The 26,593-nt window shown below is 45.4% G+C and overlaps 2 protein-coding genes across 3 annotated transcripts in view; both read left to right on the top strand.

The window, feature by feature from the left end:
- The first annotated feature begins 268 nt into the window (after positions 1 to 268).
- On the top strand, positions 269 to 2,879 carry PHPT1 (phosphohistidine phosphatase 1). Of its 2 annotated transcripts, none has more exons than XM_048513571.1 (3): positions 269 to 637; positions 1,083 to 1,207; positions 2,193 to 2,879. In XM_048513571.1, exons 1-3 carry the CDS (start codon positions 493 to 495, stop codon positions 2,283 to 2,285), a joined length of 363 nt encoding a protein of 120 aa, XP_048369528.1. In that variant the 5' UTR covers positions 269 to 492; the 3' UTR covers positions 2,286 to 2,879. The 2 variants fall into 2 exon arrangements, with proteins under 2 accessions (XP_048369528.1, XP_048369529.1); XM_048513572.1 differs by lacking the exon at positions 269 to 637 and adding an exon at positions 707 to 864.
- A 434-nt stretch (positions 2,880 to 3,313) lies between these two features.
- The window catches only part of MAMDC4 (MAM domain containing 4), a 39,642-nt gene continuing 16,362 nt past the window's right edge, over positions 3,314 to 26,593 (top strand). The window contains exons 1-16 of the mRNA XM_048512134.1: positions 3,314 to 3,319; positions 4,480 to 4,657; positions 10,048 to 10,161; positions 11,237 to 11,410; positions 12,258 to 12,383; positions 14,549 to 14,694; positions 15,094 to 15,178; positions 16,180 to 16,287; positions 17,267 to 17,416; positions 18,197 to 18,297; positions 19,119 to 19,277; positions 20,666 to 20,756; positions 22,139 to 22,288; positions 23,737 to 23,838; positions 25,118 to 25,243; positions 26,193 to 26,323. Of these exons, the coding sequence (XP_048368091.1) occupies positions 3,314 to 3,319; positions 4,480 to 4,657; positions 10,048 to 10,161; positions 11,237 to 11,410; positions 12,258 to 12,383; positions 14,549 to 14,694; positions 15,094 to 15,178; positions 16,180 to 16,287; positions 17,267 to 17,416; positions 18,197 to 18,297; positions 19,119 to 19,277; positions 20,666 to 20,756; positions 22,139 to 22,288; positions 23,737 to 23,838; positions 25,118 to 25,243; positions 26,193 to 26,323 (1,947 nt within the window). The remainder of the gene's footprint in view (positions 3,320 to 4,479; positions 4,658 to 10,047; positions 10,162 to 11,236; positions 11,411 to 12,257; positions 12,384 to 14,548; positions 14,695 to 15,093; positions 15,179 to 16,179; positions 16,288 to 17,266; positions 17,417 to 18,196; positions 18,298 to 19,118; positions 19,278 to 20,665; positions 20,757 to 22,138; positions 22,289 to 23,736; positions 23,839 to 25,117; positions 25,244 to 26,192; positions 26,324 to 26,593) is intronic.

Raw genomic sequence — 26,593 nt, 5'->3', positions numbered from 1 at the left:
ACGCTGATATAAACCAAAATGCAATCATATGAATTGATATAAACCAAAATAAATTAATCCATATTAAAACATGCCCCTCCCCCCCTCCTTAATTCAATTACATACATCTCTCATCAATCCCTCCCCGCAAGTTTTGTCAGCAAAAGGCGGGAGTCCCCGCCCCGTTAAGGGCAAGAGAATCGTTCCGACTGGCTCAACCGTTCAGAGACCCGTGCTCCTTCTGATTGGACGATTAACTCTTCTTGGCGGAGAAGGACGGCCATTTCCGTTTCCTTCGGCTGTTTTCGGAGAGCCCGCGTCCTGGATCTCTATTGGCTCGCGAGCCCGGCCACTTGTTTTATCTACTGGATAAATATATTCGTTCTGATTGGCCAGTCCTGCAGCGCACACGGAGCTTCTCTCCTTGATTGTGAGGGGTCGGCTGGGCTACCAATCCGGCCCGTGCGGCTCGCTTCCATTCCCACCCACTGCTCCAAGTCGGCTGCAGGCACGATGGCCGAGGATTCCCTCAGCCGCGTTTCCGATGTGGACATCGATTCGAACGGCGTCTTCAAGTACGTGCTGATTCGTGTCACGCCGAAAGGGGCGGGACTAGGCAAGGAGATCGTGCGCGGCCACGCCTGGGCTGAGTATCACGGTGAGCGGCGACGAGGGGGCGGGATCCTGTGGGAAAGGGCGGGTCCATCTCAGCCCTGGAGAAGTGGGCGGGGCTTCCGTCATCTGACATATGAAGTTCTGTATGCCTTAGCAAAGAGAGGGGAGCGAATCAGGAAGCCACGTGGGAAGATGGGATGGTTGGACTGGACACTGTGAGGAAGACCTGTAGATGCTCACCTGGAAAAAATGGGCACTTGGTCTTGGCTGGTATTTCTAGAGACTTTCCCTTCTTTTTTCAAGCTGGGCATTAGCTGAGGGCTAAAGAAGAGAAGAGAGTTTGGATTTATATTCCCCCTTTCTCTCCTATAGGAGACTCAAAGGGGCTTACAATCTCCTTGCCCTTCCCCCCTCACAACACTTCCCCCCTCACAAACTGTGGCTTTTGGTAGCATGATCCTCAGCTTGTTCCCTTTCTGTTTCCTTAGCTGATATTTATGACAAAGTGGAAGAGGAATTGGAGAAGCAGGGCTTCCATTGTGAATGCTTGGGCGGTGGCAGGATATCCCACCAGAGTGGTGCCAAGAAGATCCATGTTTATGGCTACTCAGTGGTAAGGGGGAACCCAGAGGAAAAGGGGAGGCCCTTAAGAGGTGCTTGGAGGCACTCCTATGAATTTTGCACAGAGGGAGAGCTGGGGGTGGGGCTGAGATTAGTGGAGCGGATACCACTTATTGGGTAAGTTTTATTTAAAATCCTGTAGGCTACTTTTTGAACATTTACAGTGATCCCCTAAACACAATGGAACAGCAAGGTTTTTCCTTGAACCTAACGGCAGATTGTTGTAAAGCCTTGTGGCCATTGTAATGGAGGCCTTGCTCTTGCTTTCTAATCCCCTGCTTTTTAATCCCTTGCAATGAGTATGTACGAAGCAGCCTGGAATCACCTGAGTGCACTTGGCTGATACAGGGAGAGACGTTTCCCCGAAGTTATGGGCTGCGTTAACACAGATTTATTTGATATATATGTTAGCTGCCATAATTTATTTTTCCTCACAGAAGGGAAACAAGGTCAGAATGCAAAAGTTGAATTGGATCTCTTTGTTTTGTTCCAAGCGTAATGAATGTTCCAGTTGGTCCACCTGCATCAGCGTGGTGTGTTCTGACTCACTGCCAGTCTTGCAGCTGGTTGCAAGCACGGGTTGGAGGAGCATTTATCAGGGATGCTTTAGGCTGATCCTACATTGAACAGGGGGTTTAGACTACATGGTCAGTATAGCCCCTTCCAACTCTGTGATTCTATTAGCAGAAGCTGTCTTGGGTGGGGAAAGGTCTGTCCTGACATCAACTACCAGTTATGGGACATCTAACCTGGTATCTTTTGTGTGCAAGATATAACATTCTGTACTCTGAAATGCAAATAAGTGCTAAAGGGATCCTATGTCAGCAAAATATACTTGGATTTCAATAGCACTGGCATCTTAACCATGTTTCAGTGTTGTGGATAGAGTTACCAAAGATACGTGGATATCCTCAAGTTAATAACAGTAGACATTTTATATAGAAAGCATTGCTAATAATGATAATTACATCTTTTAGGGCTTTGGCAGAGCCAACCACTCCGTGGCCACAGAGAAGCTGAAAGCCAAATACCTGGACTATGAGGTCACATGGGCAGATGAAGGCTACTGACACCAGCAGTTACCACTCCAGAGGGACCTCAACAAACTTGCGTTGCCTGCTGCCTTCTATGATGGTGCCCCATATATAAATTGCCAAGGGAAATGGGTTGGTTTTAATGTGGATGCAGTGCCAGTCCTGTGCCAGTCTCTGGCTGCTTACACCAAGCCTGTGTATGAACAGAGAGAAATAAATTATTCCTGGCATGACTTTGAGAAGGCTTCTGCCCTACTTAGGAGGAACAAGAAGGGAGCAAGCTGCGGAATTTCCAAAGGGTGTAAACCATACAAAAGGCTGATCTCTGTAGCCATTTATGCATGCACTGCTTACCCTGCACCATCATTTGTATTGCAGTAGGGTTTTCCTGTGGGGTTTTTTTTGTTTTGTTCGTTTTCACAGGGATTCTCCTGTGAAATGTCCCTAGCTGAGCTGATCCGCCATTTTGCCTACCCACTGCTTCCTCGTTGTTTCTGTTCAATCTTCCTTTGGGGAGGTTGCCTGCTGCCTTCCCCTTTCCTCCCCCGCCATCTTTGGTTTAAGATTAGTTTGCTAGCACGTGTCAATTTATTGTCAATTTCACTATGAAAATAAAAACAGTATTGTCCATTTTAGTGTGAAAATAAAAAAACCTTTCTTATCCCTCTGAAATGGTGACCTGAATGAAGAGTGGGAGGAACTGCTGTGGTGTGGGTGGCGGAAGGCTGGGAGGAGTGAAAAAACTTGAAAAAAGCTCAACACCTGCTGATCTCTGCTTTCCCTTCAAAGGGAGAAGAAAAGTCACACTTTCAAAGCTTTTGGAAACTGTGGGGATTCTCTGGTGTGAAGGCTGGGTGACTACCAAAGAGTGGGGAAAGTGTATATAACCAAGGATCAAACCCGAAGGAGAACACTCGTGTTAACTGGCCTGAATGATAGCAAAAGGACAATGAATGTCTAGGCTGCAGAGAACATGGCCTAGGCCAGGGGTAGGGAACCTGCGGCTCTCCAGATGTTCAGGAACTACAATTCCCATCAGCCCCTACCAGCATGGTCAATTGACCATGCTGGTAGGGGCTGATGGGATAGGTGGATTCCTGGTATCTGGGAGACTAACCCACTAGAGTTCTAACCTAAACTTGACCACCTGGTTCTAATCCAAAACAGTTGAGAACCAAACTTTTAGGATCTGAAATTGGAGGGAAGAGTAAGCTCAAACGACCGCTGTCTCTTGATACCAACCCATGAGAATATTAGCAATCATTGTGGCAAATGGTGTCTCTTTCTGCATGAGGATTCTACCCGATAATCCTTGTATGTCCACCAGCTGCTTCTTCACTGTGGGCTTTTAGATACTTCTTGCCTTGAGGCTGCTTGCTTTGCAGTGGGATTTCCCCATGGTTTTCTGTTTACAAAAGAGATTGGGCTGGAGTACTCACAGGTGGACTCATTCAGGCACTGGTTCTTAGGCCCATTCAGCAGAGACAACAGCTTTTATCTGCAAGGAAGGCACCTCTTGCAACTATCAGCATTAGCTAAAAGAACTAGAAACTAATACCAAGAGTTCCTCCTAGTACAGGGGTCTGCAACCTGCGGCTCAGGGTGGCCAACCTATGGCGCTCCAGATGTTCATGGACTATAATTGTTGTCCATGAACATCTGGAAGCCCCTACCACTCAGGATTGAGTCCTATAACTTTATACCAAAGGAACACCTGTGCTCTCCAAAGCAGCCAAACTAAGCATTGATATTGGGGCTCTGCAAGATTTGATACAGTTCAACAGGGACTGTAAGACAGAACGGTTAAGGCAGCTACGGGTTTCTTCCCTGTCCCCTACCACACCCAACTTATATTATACATATATCGGTGCCATCTGACCTAGAATGAAATTACTTGATCTATATTTATATTGGTTTTGTATGTTTTTGAATAGGTTGTGAGCCACCTTGAGCCTGTCAGGGGAAGGGCGGCATATGAGACTAATAAATAACAAAATAATAATAATAGTCTTTGGGGAGCTGATCTCTGTCATTGGGACACACTTGTAATTTCAGGAGATCTCCAGGCCCCAACTGGAGGTTGGCAACTCTGCCACCCATGATCCCCCTTTGCCATCTGCTGCCTCACGGGATCATTTGTGGGGGTGAGGGGAACTGTTCTGCCTTGGAAGCACCTGACAACTTTTACGGCTGGTGACCTGCTCTCCGCTCTCTGTCTCGTCTCTGCCAGGCGGCCCTGGCGGCTGGGTGTGTGGAGATGGCGTTTGTGATGATGGACTGGAACTCTCTAGCCAAGGGTTTCTACCTCAACCTGGGGGCTCAGGACCTGACCCAGTCGGAGGAACGGCATTGCATGAAGTTGGATAGAGATGCCTTGCAAAGGCTGGCCCAGAGGGGAAAGCACAGCAGTACGGGTGTCCTTGACCCCAGCTCAGGCCAAGCCCAGAAGCCAGAGCCCTCAACCCAGAACTGCACCATACGGGGCTTATGCCTCCCCGCCCCCCCCACTCCCCTCCCTGGACTTTTCTTCATATGCTGTAGATTCTACATTTTAAATGTAGAAGGTAGTTTGAGACTGAAGGACTGTCTTCTTGCCTGTGTTCCTGTCTGAGAATTAAGATCCCAGGGACAGCCCCTCCTGACTGTCCCAAAGAAGCCAATTTTTTGGGGGTGGGGGGTACACAAGTGTGATCTCCAGCTGCCACCTGGAGCTTGGCAACCATAGTACAGAGGACAGGCCGTTTTTCAGAGGCAACCCAGTCCCTGCACTTCCATATAAGGGGTTTTTTTTAAAAAAGGGCTGCATTTGATTGGGAAAGCAATTTTACATTGTGATTTTTTAAAAATCGTTTTAATGCATTTTCATGTGATCTATTTCATGTATTTTATTTATATTGAAAACTACCTTGAACTCTGCAAGGGAAAAACAAATCACTCAGTACATTTTCAGAGAGTTTTGTGACATCTTAAAGACCCACCCATTCATCCTGGCAGAGGTTAGGGGGAGCCAGAAGCCTCGCAAAGCCTCCTCCCCTATACCTTGGCTAGTCTTTAAGGTTTTGCAGGATTCTCTGATTTTTATGCTGCCTCAGACTAACCCAAAACCTCCGAGGAATGACTCCCAGTTAACCAATTGCAAAAATCATTTTTAAAACTTATTTCTATCTTGACTTTTTCACTGAGATTCAAAACTCCCATGCAGTCTCAGGGCTGTGTGTGTGTGTGTGTGTTGTATTGTGCGTGTAATACAAGCTCTGCTGTCCATAAAGGGGTTTAGTTCCCACCCCCACCCCCATCAGGGAATAAGTGTTTTAACCTGCACATGATAGCAACTGCATAGCTATGGATGGAAATATTAGCAGGAGGTGAACCTGGGGGGTGGGGACTCACCGGGCGCACGCCTGCAGGGGCGCCAAAATCGAAAATATATTTCAGAACTTTTTGTGTGTTTTTATTTTGTCGGCAGGCAGGGGGCGCAGTTTTTAGGATAGCGCTAGCGGCACCAAAATTTCAGGCTAGCCTCAGACAACGCTCCTGATGATACTAGCCAGGTTTGGTGAAGTTTGGTTCAAGGGATCCAAAGTTATGGACCCCCAAGGGGGGGGGGGTGCCCCCATTTCCATTTGTTTTCAATGGGAGCTAATAGTAGATGGGGCTACCCTTTTGAGGGTCCACAACTTTGCACCCCCTGAACCAAACTTCACCAAACCTGGGTGGCATCATCAGGAGAATCTCCTGAAAGTAGCCTGACATTTTGGTACTGCTAACTTAAACACTGCTCCCCTGACAGGCACCCACCAATTTCCCCCAGATTCTCCCTTTAAATCACTCCCCCGCCCATCTGCATGGATTTAAAGGGAGATTCTGGGCTCCCTAGATTAAAAAAACATTGAAAGTATTGTTGAAGGCTTTCACAGATGGATTCAACTGGCTGTTGTGGGTTTTCCGTGCTGCATGACCGTGGTCTGGTAGATCTTGTCCCTAATGTTGCTCTTGGTCACACCATCCATGAAGTGAAAGACATCATAGTCTCTCCTTTCCTTACCTCCCTCCTCCTCAGTCCCTCCTTCTTGGCCAGCCTGAGCTCCGCTCTGCTGGATCCTTGGACACCCCACCCCACTCCCTTCTGATCTTTTTCTGTCTTCCCGGCTTGGGCTTGTCACTTGCCAAGCTGCAAACTCCCCTCTTTTTCCTGATGTTCAATAGACCTGGTTCTTTGCTCCAGCATTAGACTTGCAGCTTAAAAAAATAAAATAACACATCCACCCAAAAGACCCTTCTGATTGTTTAGAAAGGGGGACCAGAAGAGCTCTCGGAACCATCAATCAAGGTATGTTTCCATTCAATTGAAAGAATTTCTGTGTGTGTGTGTGGTCTTATATGTGTGTGGATTTATATCCCCTCTTTCTCTCCTATAGGACACTCAAAGGAATTTACAATCTCCTTTCCCTTCCCCCCTCACAACAAACACCCTGTGAGGTAGGTGGGGCTGAGAGAGCTCCCAAAAGCTGTGACTAGCCCAAGGTCACCCAGCTGGCGTGTGTTGGAATGTACAGGCTAATCCAGATGTGGGATCCAGCAGGTTCTCACAGGTTCCCGAGAGTAGGTTACTAATTATTTGTGTGTGCCGAGAGGGGGTTACTAATTGGTGATTTCGCCACGTGATTTGTACCTTAGTTACGCCCCTCCTCTCAGCAGTAGCGTGCAGAACTTGAAGCAGTCTAGCAGGAGGTGCACCGGCGTGCGTGGCAGCCTGCGCCTGCGTGCATTTGTTTCCCGCCCAAGGACTGGTGCAGTGGCTGCGTCCTTGCCACAGCCCTACCCAGGAATACCCCATCGTGCCCCGCCCAGCCCCATTGGCACTACGCCACAGTTTGAATCCCACCACTGTGGGAACCTGTTACTAAAATTTTTGGATCCCACCACTGGGCTAATCTGAATTCCCCAGATAAGCCTCCATAGCTCAGGTGGTGGAGCAGGGAAGCAAACCTGGTTCCTCCAGATTAGAGTACACCTGCTCTTAACCACTACACCACTGCTGCTCCTTTGTAGCCTTTGTATATCACCCAGTATCAAGACATGGAAGACAGACAATAGATGAGGGCTGCTTTTCTCATGCCCAACTTGTGAGCTTCCAGCAGGCAGGATTAGCAATCAGATGGACCTTTGGGTTTGGTTCAGCCAGGCTGCCCTAGTGCTGTATTAATTGCTGCAAAGGAGTCCCATTCTTTGACCAGCACCCTTATCAACATATCCAGGGTCCTGTTGATGCAATATATCATATAGTAGCAGTACTGTGCATTTAACACTCGACTTGGGTAGCTTGCTTGAGCCATCTAGAAATGACTCATTCCTGTGGCAAAATTCTGTGTTTGGAATTCTAGCGTGTGCCCATCTCCTGCCAGAATATATCTGTTGCATATACAATTGCTTGCTCTTGTGTTGCTTCACCGTATAACTGGCATTCCAAGGTGTTTGATGCTGTGCTGAAAGGTCCTGCTCGCATCAAGAAGGCAATTGCTGAGGACTGCACAGGTGATAAATGAGGTTGAAGTCCAAGACAGAGCGTCACTTGCAGAAACCTGCCCTGTGTCCCAAAGAGCAATTCTCCTGCCAACTCTGTTGGCCTCTCTGCTTCCCACTGCTGCCGAGTATGCAAGGGTCTTGGGTGCTACTATGCCTGATGTTCCTGATAAAACTTCCAGGTATGTTTTCTTCAGAAGAGAGGACCCTAGAGTTGACTCAGTGCTTCTGTTTCTGCCTTTTCTGTGTGGAAAAGGAAGTGGGCATGTTAAAGGGTCAGTCTGGAATTCCGTGTAAGCTTAATGAGGAGTAAACCTCTGCTTGTACATGCAGGGGAATGAGGAGGTAGAACGGACTTTTTCAGACTGCAGATGGGTGATTTCCAAGTTTCAATCCCTGCAAATTGAAAACTGGCAGAAATATGTGAACAATTCTGCCCTCCTCTGTCCTTTCTATGTTGGTTTCCTGTTTTTAACAGGGGAGTCTTCCCAGGTGTGATCCTTTCTGATCTTCCATGTGCAGTTTGGAGTTGTCCATTGTACTCCTCCTTTCTAGCACATGTGTGAACCAGGCCTAAGTCTCTTGGGACAGAGTTTTGAAGGCACCTTAAAGACCAGCTCATTAGATTGTGGCATAAGCTTTTGTAAGCCAGAGCCCACAGCCTGGGAGATATGAAGTATTAGTCTCTGTGGGCAGAGAGGTTATCGGTACCAATATATCTGTGATACACATGAAATATTATCTTCAGGTCAGAGATATATGAGATCTTGTGACATTTGGTGGGCAAGCTGATGGCACAATGAATCTGTTAGCCTTCAGGGTGCCCCAAGATGACCCCTTCTTGCTGTGTATGTTAAATGCTGTCAAATTGCTTCTGACTCATGGTGACCCTATGAATCAATGTCCTTCCTCTTTTCCTACCACCTTCAACTCTCCCTAGGGGTATTGTCTTTTTCAATAAATCTTATCTTCTCATAGTGTGACCAAAGTATGATTGTCTCAGTTTAGCCCTTTTAGCTTCTAGGGACAGTTGAGGCCTTTATCTTGGTTGCCAGTGACCTTGGGCTTTTCGGAGCTCTCTCAGCCCCACCCTCCTCACAGGGTGTTTGTTGTGAGGAGGGAAGGGAAAGGAGTTTGTAAGCCCCTTTGAGTCTCCTTGCAGAAGAGAAAGGGAGGACATAAATCCAACTCTTCTTCTTCTTGGCTGCCCTCCCCAGCTGCAATCTCCGTCTGGTTTCTTGGTTGTAGCCTTCTTTTTGGTTGATGATGCAGTCAAGGAATAAGTTTTGAACAATTTCAATTTCCTCATTGTTGACTTTAAAGCTGAGTAGAAGTCATTATGTTTGTCTTCTTGATGTCCCACTTTGGCACTTTCTGCTAATACAGCTAAGCCCCTCTGTAAATCGAGATTTCCTTTTGAGTAAACTTACATACGGTTAGGCTGGTAGTTTTAGGAAATACAGGAGACTTCCAGTTGAGACTAAGAATTGCGGGATGGTTTGTCAGTCCTTCGATTTATATTCTAAAATGCAGCGAAGTAAAATCTGATTTTTTCCTGTTAACACTACTTCGTTGCGTCTCCTTGAATTATTTCAGATTGCTACTTGGTTTGTGGCTGTGTGATTTTCATGTAGAATGCAGTGAAATTTTGTCTTGGATTCTCTAAAACGGTTCGTTTTTTAGGGGGCAATGAAGATATGACATCTTGTTACCAACATTTTGCTGTCTGCTTAATTTACTATCTCTTTGTCTTAAAAGTGGTTTATCTTGTCTGTGCTGTTAGCACAAGGTTTGGGAGGTGGTGTGGAGGATGGATAGATGATTAAAATCACAAAATCCTCCCCCAACCCAATTTGTAAACCACTTCCACTGGCTACCAGAGTGACTCAGAAGCTAACCATTATATCTTTTCATGTTCCTGTGAGCAGGAACTGTGAGCAAGGACATTCCATGTTCAAATCTGGTATCTACTGCAAACTTACTAAACAGCCTGAGGTAAGCCAGTCATCTGCAATATGTAGATGGTGTGGCCTACTTTATAGGATTGTAGTAATGATAAGGTATCTGAAGTGCTTTGAATGCTGACATTAATATAAATAAGTATTAAATCTAGCTCCAGTTCCAAAAACTGTACCTATTAAGGTTCCTGACCAGATTTTTGTGAACCCCTGAGTAAGAGTTTCCACATGACCATGGGGATTCCAACTCCCTGCCACCCACTCTATAACATATTTTGAATTATGCTTCCTTATGCTCTTCCCATTTTGATTCCTAGCCGGTCCTCAACATCTCATCCAGGCAGTCGCTGTCAACCAGTGTGGGATATCCAGCGTACAAGTGTGTGACTTTGTCTGTGACTGCTGGGATTGTTCAGATGAAAACCAGTGTGGTAAGGTTTCTGGGTTTTTCCCCTTCCCATTGACTTTTAGGTGCTTGAGGAGGAAAATTGAAGATGGAAGTTCTGTTTAGTCCAGTCTTCTACGTCCATTTAATTCTCAAACCCAGTGGCCATGAATAAAAATTTTCCTCTTCCATTAATCTGCCTATGGTGCTCAGCTACTGCACTGACCAAAACAGTGGTAAATTAAATAATGGACCTACAACTTTATATCAAACCTTCCCCATATGTTTTCCTTGCTCTCCTGGCTATACTGTTGTCCTGTACGTGGCTGTTTTAGTCTTGCATGGCGTAGTGGTTAAAAGCAGTGAACTCTAATCAGGAGAACCGGGTTTGATTCCCCTCTCCTCCCTATGAACAGAAGACTCTTAAGTGGGGAACTGGATTTGTTTCCTCGCTCCTACATATGAAGCCTGCTGGATGATGTTGGGCTAGTCACAGTTCTTCAGAACTCTCTCAGTCCCACCTGCCTCACAAAGTGTCTGTTGTGCAGAGAGGAAGGGAAGGAGTTTGTAAGCCACTTTGAGATTCCTTATGGCTGAGAAAAGCAGGGGTTCTAAACCCAAGCTCTTTTTCATCTTCGTGTTCATACAGTGAAAACACACATATCCTGTATGTACTGGAATACAACTATCTATAAGAAAGAGCTAATGCTCATTTGCTTTACAAAGAAAACTTGGTGACTGGCGCATAGAAAATTATGAGGTTTAAATAACCAAGTCAACTGTTTCATGTGTAAAATAAAACATGACAATTAATCAGCACACCTATAAAGAAAAATCAAGTGTACGCTGTACGAAGATTGCATGTGCATTCACTGAAACTTGTAGAGTGGGTTTCTGTATCTTCTGTACCTAAATTGTCAATAATGGCAGTCAGCTGCCAAATATGAGGGGCAATTTTGGTTGAAGGTTGCCTCTGAAAGGGATTCTAACAATCAACCTGGTAAGGGATTGCTTGGATTGTACTTTGTTGCCTGCAGATACAGAAAGTAGAAGAGACAACTGGGGATGAAGGAATTAGGACTTAATTGGTTGATTGATCTTCCTCCTCATTTTCCCTCTAGGTTATCACAAGGTTTCACCTATTCTGGAAATCCCTTTCACTTGTGATTTTGAAGGCAGCACCTGCGGCTGGAAAGATGTGAGCACCTCAGCTTACAAATGGATCCCAGCACAGGCCACCATCTCAACAGAGGGGACGGAGATTCCTTTTGACCATACTTTGGGCACGGATATGGGTAACTTGTCTTTGGAGGCATTGACTAAGCCAGGGGTCTGCAACCTGCAGCTCTCCAGATGTTCATGGACTACAATTCCCATCAGCCCCTGCCAGCATGGCCATGCTGGCAAGGGCTGATGGGAATTGTAGCCCATGAACATCTGGAGAGCCGCAGGTTGCAGACCCCTGGACTAAGGCTATAAGTGGTCATACGATCACCCCACAAGCATACAAAATTCAGTTTGCAATAATATAAACTTTCATTTTTTTAAAAAAAATTCAGGTTTCTAACCTCCAATAGCCAACATGTGATGGAATTTCAGAAACGAAAAAGAGGCTGAGCCAGACTTTCTGGAGGTGGGTGGGTGGGTTGGTGTGGCTGCAGTTTCTGCATAACTCCTTGTCCTTGCCCAGTAGACACTCAGTAAACTCTATTTTGGTCTGCATGAATGGTCTGTCTTGACTTAAAAATTTAAGACTTCGCTGCTGAATGACTGGAGATATATTTATAAACAAACAGGTCTGTTCAGCAATAGTCCTTTTTCTCTCAGGGTTTTCCTTTGGTTACCATATTGTACAGGGTAATTAATTACTTTCTTTTGTTCCTTTCTTTTATATGTTGATTTCTCCCACTTGTCTATACATCTCTCCTTGCCATTTGTGAATTAACTGTTGTTCATGCATTTTTAGGAGACGGGTAGGTAAAGTAAATTTCCTTCAGGGCAGCAAAGCAGCTGTCTTCTAGGACCCAATTTTTCTGATGGGATGAGTAAATACTGGCTGATTGGTACCTCAGACTGCAGAGGAGGAAAGGCAGACCAGTGTCTAACATCCATTCCTGACTACAAATCTTGGCATTTCCATAGGTTGGTACATGACCACTTCGAAGGAGAGAGGGAAGCCTTCTCTCACAGCCAGGCTTGCATCCCCACAGATGAGAGAAGCAGCTGCAACATGTGAGATCCGAGCTTGGTATCACCTGTGGGGACCGGGTATGTGGGCAATGATTGAGGGAGTTGGCCATCTGAGCACTTTCCCCGACCAGGAAGCACCTACAGCAGTGATGGCGAACCTTTGGCACTCCAGATGTTATGGACTACAATTCCCATCAGCCCCTGCCAGCATGGCCAATTGACTATGCTGGCAGGGGCTGATGGGAAATGTAGTCCATAACATCTGAAGTGCCAAAGGTTCACCACCACGGACCTATAGGCAGCTTGCAATGCCCCAGTTGTAACCCCTAATGGATGGATGGTCTCTTTTTATGGTTGGGTCAGGTTCTGGTAACAGCTCCACAACAGGCAGAAAACAAGTATACTCACGGGAGAATCAGGATTCCCTGGTTTGAATTGCATGTCTACAGAGCTACAGTCTCTCACCCTGTCTCTGCAATATGGGAATGATAATGCTAATTTACATTAGAAGTGGTTGTAAGAGTTGTTAAACAGTAATGATAGCATTTTGTAGGAAACTTTAGAGCAGGGGTCCCCAAAGCTTGACCGAGAGGGGCCAAATGTGGCAGCCCCTGAGAGGCATTTATCCGACCCGCCAGGCATGGCAGCGATGAAGCTCCATTCATGTGCAGTGGGGGCTCGAGGGAGAGGAGGAGCGGCCCCAGCGGTGACGATTGCAATTACATGATGGCACCCCCAAATCTCCATGAATTTTTTTTCTGACCCAGAGTTGGAAACGCTTGCGTGGCAACTCCTGCTCCGCCCTTCCCACTCTCGGCTACTCCATGTGTTGCTCTCAGGCTTTCTGTTCCGCCTCACTCCCATTGTAGCATCAGCCAGGCTGGTGAAGTCGGCTTCGCTGGCTGCTAGGGAGGAAAGAACCCAGGAAGATACCTGATCCTAGGTTAGATGGAATGCTTCATTGGGAAAGTTCTGCTTTTTTTTTTACAGGGGAAGCTATTCCACAGCCTCCCCAACAATATTTGGAGCCCACCCTGTACTTGACATACTTTGGTCACTGTTCTAAAAATAGACCATGACAGAAAGGCTGAAAGGTGAAATCAAACATTTTACAATCATTTGTGCATAGATTTTTTAGTCCGGCCCTCCAACAATCTGAGGGACAGTGAACTGGCCCCCTGTTTAAAAAGTTTGGGGACCCCTGCTTTAGAGTATTCAAAGATCTCTACGGGCATCAACTCAGAAATCAATACAATAGCTTCTTTGATACGTATTCCCATCCCTTTATTGCAGCATGTATAATATATATGAAATGTTCTAAATGATCAGTACTCTATGTAAATGAAACTATTTTTAATATTAGTAGTAATATTAAATGAAACTATTTTTGCCACGAAGTTGCACTGAGGGGGCATTTTTTACCTATTAATGAAAATCTGTCTATAGCCATAAACACCCTATGATCCTTACTGGGGGGGTGGGGTGTGTGAATAAGCTCTGAGTCACGAGAACTTATGTTGGAATATGCTTTGTTAATCTTGAAGGCTCCACTAGACTCCGGTTGATTTTTGCCTCAGTAGACTAACACTGCTACCCCTCTAGAATGTTCCTCCCTTGTTGATAGAGGATAGGAGTAGTGAACAGGTCCCCCTGTGCAAGCTCAGAGTTACTGCATTGTGAATTTGCATGTTCCAAGCCTGCTATGTTGCAGTATTTGAAACAGATCCAAGATATGATTCTTGGGAAGGAATAGAGTAAATGGCAGCAATAACTTCAGATTTCAGGCTTGGTGGGGAGAGCGTCTCCTCTGAGTTCAGTGATATAGTCAAAGAGATCTCAAGTTCAGGAGTGGGGGAATTCATAAAATTGTCAGTGATAGGATGTAAAACCACATTCCATGAGTTCTTCAAGGTTAAGTTGCCACTAAGCCACATATTTTTAAAAGAGCATGTGTTATGCTTCTCTTATAATAAAAGCTATAGCAATGTTGCCAACGTGGGTCTAATCGTTCTTTTAAAATTAAATTATTCCTTTTAAATCAGAGGCATGTGTGCCTGTTTAATGCTTAAGACCATTTCATGGTTTTTGCCAAAAGAGCTGGTTAGAAATAGGAGGGGTCTTGCCCCGTAGTCACACGAGTTTAGTGACATCAACTGGGGAGGAGCAACAGCCACCCCAAATGGTGCTGTGGTTTGCTGATGAGCAGAACATTGTTCATATGACTGACTTCCTCATTTACGCAGGACTCAATGAGACTCACCGGCCTAGTTTGACAATGGAGCTGATGCATGCAAATGGCACCGTGATACTATGGCAAAGTCCCCCGAGCAGTGCCCACGCCTGGCGCGAACTGGTTGCGTACACCGGCCGGGTTCCTGGGATGTTTCAGGTACCTGGCAATTGCTGGGACAGTCCCGTACTGTCTTTCAGTAGTGTATTTTGCAGTGACTCTGATCAGTGTGGTAGTGTGCCTCTGCAATCTGTTGCCGGCAAGAGAATATACAAAAATGCCTTGGATGGAGTTGGACCATGGGACCATCTAGTTCAGCGCTGTTTGCTCTGCAGGGTCTTAGCCAAGAAAGAAATCTTTCCCAATGCTTTATATTCTTTATGTGGACATGCCAGGGATGGAAGTGGGGACTTCAAAAAGTGGGCCCATAAAATCTGAATATCATAAAGGGCACATGAAATCTGAATATCACAGCTATGGGAGCACATCATGATGGGGATGCACAACACAGAAGCATAGTACCGTAGATGCATCCTGAGCTCTCCTTTGTCTTTGCAGATAATCTTCTCTTCAACTCAAGCCTTCTCTGAAACAGTGGTGGTGGCGCTGGATGATGTGGAGTTCAGAAATTGTGGCCCCCCACGTAAGGCTTCCTCCACTTTTATTCCTCCACTTTTCTTCCATGTATGGGTTCAGTGGGAGAAAGGCAAGCCCAGAGTTTGGCTGAGCTTCTGTGCAAAACTTCCTGGGCTACTTGAACATAGCAGCCACATGCTGAGTTCCCCAACCTTTCATAACTTTGAGGATTACTTGGTAGCAAAGCATGGGCTGTTTCCCTGTTCTTGTCCATCATGTTTGGGTGCTTCTGGACGATTATCTCCATGTATGTGACAATGTATAGCATAAACATGTGGGGAACATGCAGATATTATGCAGGAGCAGGACGGGGGGTACTAGCTATTTTTCATGGCAGTTACACAATGCAGTTCTAGCCAAGATTGCGAGAAAAACATGGGTTGGTGATGGGGCCGCATTGAGGTAGTTTTCTTCCATCTTGTCTTCTTGCCTAGTTGAGAGAGATGTATCTCTTTCTCTTTCCCTGCCCCATTACTTGCCCCATTACTTGCAGAGTAATCCTATGAGTAATCCTAACTACAGAGTAATCCTAACTACATCCTATGCAGATGCTGTTATATTCAATGAAAGGAATTGCTGGTTACATTCAACTAGAAATGTGTGCGCGTGGCACCGTGTCTTTCAGAAAGTAGATGCTGTAGGCCAGAGTCTTGTAAGATGCTACTGTTGTAAACTGGATTGAAAAGAGGGCCTTCGAAAATCATAAACTGGCCACTCTGATCTCGACAATGCTGATAGGAAATGGAGATGGGTCTGGAACCCCTAATGGTATGGGGGCTGTTCAGACTCATTTCTCTGTTGGTTTAATTCAGAGGCAAATGTTGGTTGAAGACCCCAGAGATCTTAGGAGGTGACCACACTGAGAATCAGTCACATGCAAAGGCGCCCAGTTGTCATGGGATGAACAAATAGCAGCAACCACTTTATCTTCTCCTTGTAGACATTAGCCTCAAAGACTGTTTCAACAGACTACTGCTAATCAAGTCCCTCTTTGCTGCTTCTATGTAGATCACAAGACCTGTGAAGTTGACTGCCAGCAAGGTGGATGCGTAGGTTTGGACTGGGTATGTGATGGGACCGAAGACTGTAGAGATGGCACAGATGAAAAAGTCTGTGGTGAGTGTTCACAGCAAGTCCTAGGAAATAAGTTCTGCTGGGAGATTTAACTAGCTTACCCCATGACTGTTTGAAGCCAGGATGGACTGCTGTCATGGCGTTGGGAGCTGACATGAGTGGGCATTTCCTCACAGATTTGTGTCTCTGGTGTGCGATTTTCCATTTCCAGATGGGAAGGACATCTGGGGAAGGCAGATTTTCTCACGTCTAAGAAGAATATAACAGATAACCCCGTCTCTAATGGGAAAACGCTACAATTGCAACTACTTCTCATGTGCCCTCAGTTCTCAGCCTGCTCAGATTGCTGAAGTCTGGCACCTTGTTTTAACTAGGTTGTTACCGATGGAAGACCGCTTTGAGTGTTGTGTTGCTGATTTGCACGGGTGGCGGCCCAGTTTAAACAAGGTCTAGTGGGGATGTTACATCCCAAGAGAGAGTAAGACCGTGATCTTTTAAATCAGACCTGAGATGCTGCTATTTCAACACTTATTTGGAAGTACTAGAACAGTGGTGGCGAACCTTTGGCACTCCAGTGTTATGGAATACAATTCCCATCAGCCCCTGCCAGCATGGCCAATTGGCCATTCTGGCAGGGGCTGATCAGCACTGGAGTCCTCTTACCAGACAGTGTAAAGTTCTCTCTAACTAGGAAATCTGTTCTGATGCTGCTGTTCAACCCTTGTTAAGGGTGCTCTGTTTTTTTTAAAAATGATATTTAATGCTGTTTTTGTTATCTTTAAATTATGTGGGTTTTATGAAAAAAAATCTTTAGAAGCTGCCTGGGGAAGGACTTAGTGGGGAGGTGGAAGATATGTGTGATCTGAATAAATGAAATTGCTGTCTGCTTATTTTAATTTAGCTGTTAATAAAACTGAAGTGGATTCATTGCCCAATAAAAGCTTTTATTGTTTCTGGCTCTGAGTTTTTGGGATAGAAAACCTCTCATTTCAGAGCCATACTACTTTTTCTTCCCATATAGATACTGTCAGCCTCTGTTCCTTTGAGACAGGATGGTGTGACTGGGTGCCTGAGGACAACAAGACCCTTCACTGGGCAAGGAATTCCACCCTCAACATGGCCCAGCCTCCCACTTTCCCCACACGGGATCACAGCACCAATAGTCAAGAAGGTGAGTTTAAGAAATGCGGTGTTTCGGGGGTATAGACTGGCAGTTCTGTAATGGCTGCTCAGCCCCTAACATTTCACAGATAAAAATGGAGCCTGTAACTGCTACACAAGCTTTCTATCCTTTGCTGCCGAAGGCTCTAGTCTGCCTTCTGCATAGTTTTATTCTGGCTATTCTACACTATTTCAAAGGCCACAGAGGTGTTTGAGCTTTAGGCTTAATGTGGAGCAGAAAAAAAATCACCTTACAATTTATTATTATCAATTCAAAATACTCCTCAACATCTGTAGTGTGTGAGAGCCAGTTATGTACCATAATTCCCATCAACCCAATTGGCCATGCCAGCATGGGCTGATGGGAATTGTAGTCCATTAACATCTGAAGCACCAGAGTTGGACACCCCTGGTGTACATATTTCTCCCAGCCATTATTTTATCCTCACAAATGGGAATTGTAGTCCATGAACATCTGAAGCACCAGATTTGGACACCTCTGGTATACAACATCCTGAGCTTCTTGGAAGAAAAGGGGGATTTCAAAAAGTGACATTTCAGGTTCTGGTTCAAAATTACCCAGCAGGTTCTATTGGAGAACATGTTGATGAAACTGTAGTTAATTTAAGAACAGCAAAAAAGAAATCATTGCAGTGGATTTTGAAATGGATGGAGGAGAGAGAGGGTGGGTTTGGGTGGCTGGAGGAATGGACAAGGGATAAATGTGCTTGTCAGGTCAGGGGGGCCTGCTCAAGATGCCCCTTAATCACTGTGCTGTGATCTGCCACAGGTAACTTTGCTTTTGTCAGCAACAATCCCCAGAACCCGGAAGGAGGGACAGCGTGGCTGATCAGCCCCACTCTGGAAACAAAAGACAAAAATCCCTGTACGGTGAGTTCTTTTCTTGGGTCCACAGTTCTTTGTTGATTTTGTTCACCATCTTGACTGATCCTTCTGGCCCACCCCGCTATTTAACCAGGTAATTCTGCTGCGGCCACTTGCTTTCCCTAATGACTTTTGTGCTTTTCAAGTTGACTTGTCAGCTGTGGAATCTCTGTGCATTGCAGAAGATTCTGATTTGTCTGCCATACACACTTAGGGATGCCAACTCTAGACTGGGTAATTCCTGGATCTACCTTCCAAAAGAGCCATTTTCTCCAGGGGAACTGATCTTGGTTGTCTGGAGATCAGTTGTAATTCTGGGAGGTCTCCAGGTCCCACTTAGAAGTTGGCAGCTCTGATACATGGTAGGGCAGTGGTGGCAACCTTTGGCACTCCAGATGTTATAGACTACAATTCCCATCAGCCCCTGCCAGCATGGCCAATTGGTCATGCTGGCAGGGGCTGGTGGGAATTGTAGTCCATAACATCTGGCGTGCCAAACGTTCGCCACCACGGTGGTAGGGCATGTTGGAAGTTGTACTGACCATATCTGTTTCACTTTTCTGTTGCCCTGCCAGAATGGAGAGCTCCCTGCGCAGTTGTGCATTGCAGGGGAAGTACAGAAGTGGCCACCAAGTTTGTCTGCTGCTACTGATCTTCTTATTGAAGGGCCTGCAGTCATTTTCTAAGAAACCGCAGGTTTCTCCCCAGAGCACAGTTGAAAATGGTGTCTAGCGGGCTGTCTGCACCTATTCCCACAGATGTTCCTTGCAGTCTCCAAATACTGTTCCCTTCCTCTTTGTTCAGCATTGTTGTCCTTGTGTTTCCAGCTGGTGCTGTACATCTACCTGTACAACTCTGATACCAACAGGCTAAATATCTACTATCGAACAAATTCATCAATGCAACTTGTCAAGAGTCGCTCTGGGGAACTTGGCAACTACTGGTTTCGGGAGCAAGTGGTTTTCAGTGTCCAGGAGACGTTCCAGGTAGGCAAGGAGTGGGTTGGTGATGAAAGTGGGCCAATCAAAGGCTTATAATCATCATTGTAATTCTTAGAAAAATGTCCACACTGTCAACATTCAAAGCTTTTTATCTCAGGGAACCTTACAAGAACCTTGCAAGATAGGGCAATGAGTATCTATTATATCTGTGTCTCACACTATGCATTTTAAAAATGCAGAGATGACTTCCATCAGTCAAAATACAGAATTGATAATATGCACAATCACACTTCAACCAAGGACAATAAACCAGTGAAGCTGAAAAACCAGCAGCATTACCCATACCAAATAAGTAATAGCAGCAAGGTATAATAGTAAGTAATAGATGGTGGATAGGTAGATAACTGTACTGGCAGCTACTCATCTTAAGTAGCAGCAGTGGCATAGTGGTTAAGAGCAGGTGTACTCTAATCTCGAGGAACCGGGTTTGATTCCCCGCTCTGCCACCTGAGCTGTGGATGCTTATCTGGAGAATTCAGATTAGCCTGTACACTCCAACACACGCCAGCTGGGTGACCTTGGGCTAGTCACAGTTCTTTGGAGCTCTCTCATCCCCACCCACCTCACAGGGCATTTGTTGTGAGCGGGGAAGGGAAAGGAGTTTGTAAACCCCTTTGAGTTTCCTTACAGGAAAGAAAGTGGGGGATATAAATCCAAACTCTTCTTCTTCTTAAGAACAAAGCCTAAGTTATATGAAATGATGCTGTGTTAAACCTGCAATAAGAATAAATGCATATACTGTCAAAATACTAGACAAGGGACAAAATACTTATATGTTGCTTGTCTCACCAAATATGGAAGCATAAATATTGATTGGAGCCCTCCTTAGGGAAATATGGATATAATTTTGAATATGTTCTAGAAATATGTATATTTCTCTGGTCTCACTGATAATGGAAGGTATGAGTTGTGGGTAATGCTATCTTGTGATCTAGATAAGAATTTTAATTTTTTTTAAAGTGTGTGTGTATCCTATAGAAAGCTTGTAAATTATCATAGGAAGTAAATAAGTTTCTTAAAAAGTCAGATAGAAAAGTTTATGCATACAACCAGCAACAGACAACCATGTGAAAAATGTCTGGGTAACCAAACTCCTTGCATGGCATCAAAAAGCCATCGAATATATGGAGATTATGGGGAAGGTGTTCCATAAGAAAGGTGCCACAGCAGAGAAGGTCCTGCCCTTCAGGGCTCTACTTCTGACTTCAAGGGTTTTGGGAGAATCTGCTCTGTTCATCTTGCCAACTCTATGTTGCAATTGGGCAACCAGATCTAAGATCAAATGGCTTGCCTAAGGCAACTTAGCTGGTTTGTGGGAATATGTGGCTGTGCCCTTATTCCTGCATTGATCAGGGTATGTTTTGTCCTCCCAGATTGTCATTGAGGGGGTGATTGGAACGGGACAACCTGGAAGCATTGCGCTGGATGATTTGATTCTGCCTCAGAATTGCATAAAGGAAGCACGTGAGTACAATGTGTGTGGGAGGGAGAGTAGGGAAGAGATCAGTTACAAAGGGTCTCCCCTGGCCTCTACTGGCGGATGAGGGTGTAAAGTTACCAGATCCAGGTTGGGAACTCTGGAGATTTGGGAACGAAGCATGGGGAGGATAAAGGGACCTCAGTAGGATACATTGTTGTAGAGTCTATCCTCCAAAGCACTCATTTTCTTCAAGGGACCTGATCTCTGTAGTCTGGAGATGAGCTGTATTTCCAGGGAATCCTCCGATCCTACCTGATGGCTAGCCTCCAGAGGTGGGATCCAGCAGGTTCTCACAGGTTCCCGAGAGTAGGTTACTAATTATTTGTGTGTGCCGAGAGGGGGTTACTAATTGGTGATTTTGCCACGTGATTTTTGCCTTAGTTACGCCCCTCCTCTCAGCAGTAGCGCGCAGAACTTGAAGCAGTCTAGCAGGAGGTGCACCTGCGTGTGTGGCAGCCTGCGCGCATTTGTTTCCCATCCAAGGATCGGCGCAGCGGCTGCGTCCTTTCCACAGCCCCACCCAGGAATGTCACGCCCCCGTGCCCCGCCCAGCCCCATTGGCGCTTCGCCACAGTTTGAATCCCACCACCATGGGAACCTGTTACTAAAATTTTTGGATCCCACCACTGCTAGCCTCCCTAGGCCACTAGGCAGTAATTTTATGGTAAGAGAGAGAAATATGCACTGGAGAAGTTAAGCTTAAACCCATTAGCTAATGCAGGAACTTAAATATAATTATAATATGTTTAGAGATTCTAATGTCTCCATAAAGGGGCTGGGCCCTTACAGGCCCTCTGTGCCTATTGCCATATGAGAAGGCAGTTCTGACATATATTTTGCCATTCCATTGCATATGGTATTTTAAAGTAGTTCATATTACTGGGGGCTCTGTTACCATGATGCTTCCTCTGTGTCGTCTTTGTTGAATTCAAGCTGTCCATGTAAATTGCACAACTTGCCACCCCAGGATCCACCAATGACCTCTAGCTTATATGGCTTTATCATAGAAGAGAGATCCCTTAATAGCTATTAGCCATGACAGTTAAAAAGAATCTTCATGTTCACGGGGGTGCCTGTCTCTGAGTGCCAGTTTCTGGGGGCAAGGACAAGAGAAGCTTGGGCTGTACTCCCCCTTGTTGTAGGCTTCCTGATTGGCCTGATCGGGAAATTCCAAGAAAAGAGATTAATATTTTGGTCTGGTCCAGTAGAGATCCTCATTTATTCTTCTGGGCTTGCTGAGGAGTTGAGCTGGATTGCAAAGTGCGCTCCAGAAACTCTTAGGCAAACCCCATTTTTTAAAATATCTGTCCTATGGCCAGCAGGAAAGCTGATTTCTTTGACTTGAGTGCATTTTTCCCCCATTTAGCAAGTTTTGTCCCTTTCACCCCTGAGCTGGAAACCCCCAGCCCCTGTTCCGTGGACCAGTTTTTGTGCGACAATAAGATATGCATCAGTGTGGAGCAGACTTGTGACTTTAAGGTGGACTGTGCTGATAGCTCCGATGAAGAACATTGTGGTAAGCATAAAATGCATGTCATGTCTGGACAGAGAAAAGGTGGGAACTCTGGGTAAAGGCTAAAGCCGGCATCCTGTGTCCGCTGCCATCAGGGTTCTGGTATTCCATCAAGAAAAGCACATTCCCAGCTTCTCCAGGATCTTTGATTCCATTTTTAAAAGAAATAAATCTTTAGCCCTAAGGACTGCGAAGACATGCTTGGATATGGTGAGCATGTCCTACTGGAAGGCTGGAAATCAGATAAATGTCTGAATAAAGATTCCGAAAGATCAAGTTACTCTGCAACTGGGGATAAGTTATGTGGTGATGTGGATGGGACAGGTTTGTATAATCTCTAGTGATCTGGCTCTTCTTGGTGTAAAAATGTCCCCCCCGCCCCCCCAAAAAAGAACCTTGAACTGCTCAGCACTTCAGGGCTGTTGTGGATAACCTGAGTGTTTCAGTTCAGTGAATGCAGCAGTTCCAAGCATTTAATGACTGAGGTACATTTTGCTTTCCAAATAAAAATGGAAAGCACACATCATTCAAATTCCATAAAATGGTTGTGTTCAGAATGTGAAGCAGGAATTGCCATTCCTCAGTGGAAGCCTATTTTTGTGTTTCCTGCACTGAGTCACTGTTCTGGGCACATAGTCTGATTTGGCCAAGAACAGTGACTCGTTCATAGATGCAACAACCAATCTTTTTTGTGCAGAGGCTTTTCTACTGCATGTCCTATATTGGGAGTGACTGATAAACTCACTCACAACCAATGCAAATTACTTTAGGCAATTTGCAAATTTGCAGAAGAGGCTGACTGCATTTTGTTTTACTTTGTTTCAGTGACTCATGCAGATATACAATAAGCACACTCACTTATGGCTTGGTATTTTTTTCGTATTAAACCTTTATTTTTCTGCTGCACATGAACAGTATTTTCTTAGTGTGTAGTTTGGGAATTACTGAACTAGGAGCTTTTCAATCTCTCTTGAATTATGGAATACAGGCTGGAAGTAACCACAATACTATCTAGTGAGCCTATGGTCTGAAAATATGTTCCCACTATTTCCAGCTGTCACTGAACAATCTTTGCAATCCAGATTACAGAACTATATGCCTGTGAATCAAATGTTTCCAGGTACTTTGAACAAGAAAGCCAAGCTGCATTTATAAAGGGACACATTAAAAAATTTATCCTCATCATCATGGCTGGTGGCTACTGATTTGGAGGAATAATTTCTGCCTGGTCCCTGATATTGTGATCAGCAAGGCTGATTCCACAGCTTAATAAGGTTGGGGTCACAGGGGGCATCCCACCATGATGCTGCAGCCACCCTCATTTTGCTCAGAAGCCTTAAGAGCAATAGGCTATAATTTGCAGAGGATGTATCTCTCTGGTTGAAGGATCCTGGGATCTTCATCTCTCAGACTACACTGCAGGCTACATAGAAATCTTCTTGTCTTGTTAGGAATGACAGTGTTCTCCGAAGACACAAGAGGATGGACGGATGTCAGCGTGGGGCACCTCGAGTGGTCTGTGCAAAGAAATATCACAAGGGCAGATTCTGTTGGTAAGAAGAACATGGTGGGTGGGGAGGAAGGGTCTCTTGTTCTGTGGCTACTTCACAGGCAACTATTCTAAGGCAACAAGTGTGTGGAGGGGAGGGGTAATGGCAATTCACAAGTGAGGTGAAAGGAAGGTGATGCTGTGAACTGTCTCAGGAAGGGCTCCAGGGAATTCCTGACGTTGCTTTGAACTGTGACAGATGGATTCTTGGCCCATCTAGTTCAGCATTGTTTGCTCTGGCTAGCAGCAGCCCCAGGAGGAGAAAAATCTTTCAACTAGAGATGCTGGGATTGGCCATGGCAGGTTCTTCATGCAAAATACATGTACCACTGAGCTATACAGCCATGGTAACAAGAGAAGGCTTTCGGTTCTTTCTGGGCGTCAGGTTAGCAGCGTGAGTTGTCTCTCCTTCAAGGTTATAGCATTATCCCTGGCATTTAGGCTCACTGAGACCTTTTTACTTTCTTAACTGACTGCTTTTAATTGTATAGCTATACAGCCACTTTTTATCTGCCTTATTTAACAAGCTACGGTAAGAAGAGAATCTGTGGCACCAGTGTTAGATCCTCTCCATCCCATTGTGCCCCAAAACTGTTTGGATATTTTTTGATTTAGAGATGACCACAGGGGAAACAGTAAACAATACAGAGAGATATTTGTCTTCCTTTTTTTCAGAATGCAAGCATTTAGAGCAGTGGTTCTCAACCTGGTTGTCATGACCCCTTTGGGGGTCGAATGACCCTTTCACAAGGTTCGCCTAAGACTCCCTGCATCAGTGTTCTTCATCTGTAAAATGGATAAATGTTAGGGTTGGGGGTCACCACAACATGAGGGACTGTATTAAAGGGTTGCGGCATTAGGAAGGTTGAGAACCACTGATTTAGAGTCACCCCCAGTCTGGTGAGCAGTAGATTTAGGGCAGAGAACAGGAAATGCTTTTTTTCCAGCCCTATGCATAAATGTGGAATTTTTAGCTTGTGTGGTTGGCTTTGGGTGGCTGTGAAAAAGGAATTGGACAAAGTCTGGAAGGAGTCGAGATCTGTCAATGATGCCATGATGGCAAAATGGAACTTCCTGGGGCAGAGGCAGTTTACCCCTGAATACTGATTGATATGGGGAAAACAGCAGAGGAGAGTGTTGCCCGACATCCTCCTTCTGGGATTTTTGGAGGAATGTAGTTGGCCATGGTTGGAAATGGATGGTGGCTACAGAGCCACCATGGTCTGATCCAGCAAATGTTTTTCTGAGTGTCATATATATCATAAATTGTCCTTGATTTTCAGGATACTCTTTTGGCCTGCAGGAAGCCCCGGGACAGATGTTCTCACTGGCTAGAGCCATCACACCTGCATTGGGTCCCTCGGGGCTGGCCTGCGCTGTGGAGATAGACTTTACCATTGGGCCTCAAGGTATACATATGGTTGCTTTACCTTCAGTCTGACCTGCATATTTGTGAGTGCTTTATCCTGTGTAATCTCTGCTTTGTCCTGTCTCATCTTCTGCTATTTATGCAGATGTTGTTATTCATGCTGAATGACTTTTCAGGCTGACTTTTTCTTTTCTTTTTAAAATAAAACTTTTTAAAAATTGGTCTGCTGTGTGCCCACTTGCTGTCAAGAACCCACGTGAGCTGGGTGGTAAAAGCCTAGGCCAGTGGTGGCGAACCCATGGCATGGGTGCCAGAGGTGGCACTCAGAGCCCTCTCTGTGGGCATGCGTGCACACAGTTCATCATGTTATAATAGTGTAATTATTTCAGGGAGATTATTAGCATTAAACCTAAGACCTAGTTTTGGGGAAGCGATGTAGGTAACCCTGTTGAGCACTGTTAAACCCTACTGATTTTCATGGGAAGAACAAAGCGTGATCCTTTACCTGGGAGTAAGCTTGGTTGCTGGCAATGGGGCTTGCTTCTGAGTAAACCCTCCTAGGGTTGTGATTCACCCGTTCGAAGCGTTGCACAGTTGCTTCAAAGCAATGCCACTGACTACCATCAAGCTTACTCCCGAGTAATGCGCGTCTTGGAGCCAACCATTTTTTCTATACTAAAACCTCAGTATTCAGGTTAAATTGCCGTGTTGGCACTTTGCGATAAATAAGTGGGTTTTGCATTGCAGTTTGGGCACTCGGTCTCGAAAAAGTTCGCCATCACTGGCCTAGGCTGCTTTTTTGACATGGTGCTGATGGGAAAACTTCTCATTTCAAGTATACATTCGGTTGCTTCACCTTCAACTGACTTGCTTTCCCATCAGCACGTGCCACTCTTTGCTAGAGGAACCAGTGGCAGAGGACAGTTTGTCCAGCTGGTTGAGTGACTGAAGTGGCCACAGTCTGCTGTCTCCCTGCTTTTCTCTCCTAGGGTTCCTTGCACTTGGCGTTACAGACAAGAATCTGAGAACTCGTCAGACACTATGGAGTGCTTTGGGAAATGGCACGACGGTGCAGGCACAGGTCACGGTGCCTCTTGGAGCTAAAGGCAGGCCCTTCCAGGTAGGATGTGCTTTGCAGACCCCGACCCCATAGGCCAGTTGGAGCTCATGGCATGCAACCAGGCAGTTCGTCTCACTGATCAGGGGGGTTTACAAGAATGCCTTGATTCTGGGTTTTCTTTCCTCCCCTTCCTTCCCCTGGAAATCAACATGTCTTCAAACTTTTGTAGAAATGCCTCTTTGGAAACTTGAAATGAGAGACTTTTTTTTAGGTTGCTGGATTTAAATGTCATAAGATAGATGTCATTGAGATGGACAGATCTTCCAGATC

This window comes from Sphaerodactylus townsendi, linkage group LG12 (assembly GCF_021028975.2).
Source record: "Sphaerodactylus townsendi isolate TG3544 linkage group LG12, MPM_Stown_v2.3, whole genome shotgun sequence".
In the NCBI taxonomy this organism is placed as follows: Eukaryota; Metazoa; Chordata; class Lepidosauria; order Squamata; family Sphaerodactylidae; genus Sphaerodactylus; species Sphaerodactylus townsendi.
Note: the sequence above shows the minus strand (reverse complement) of the source record. Positions and strands in the feature narration are given on the sequence as shown.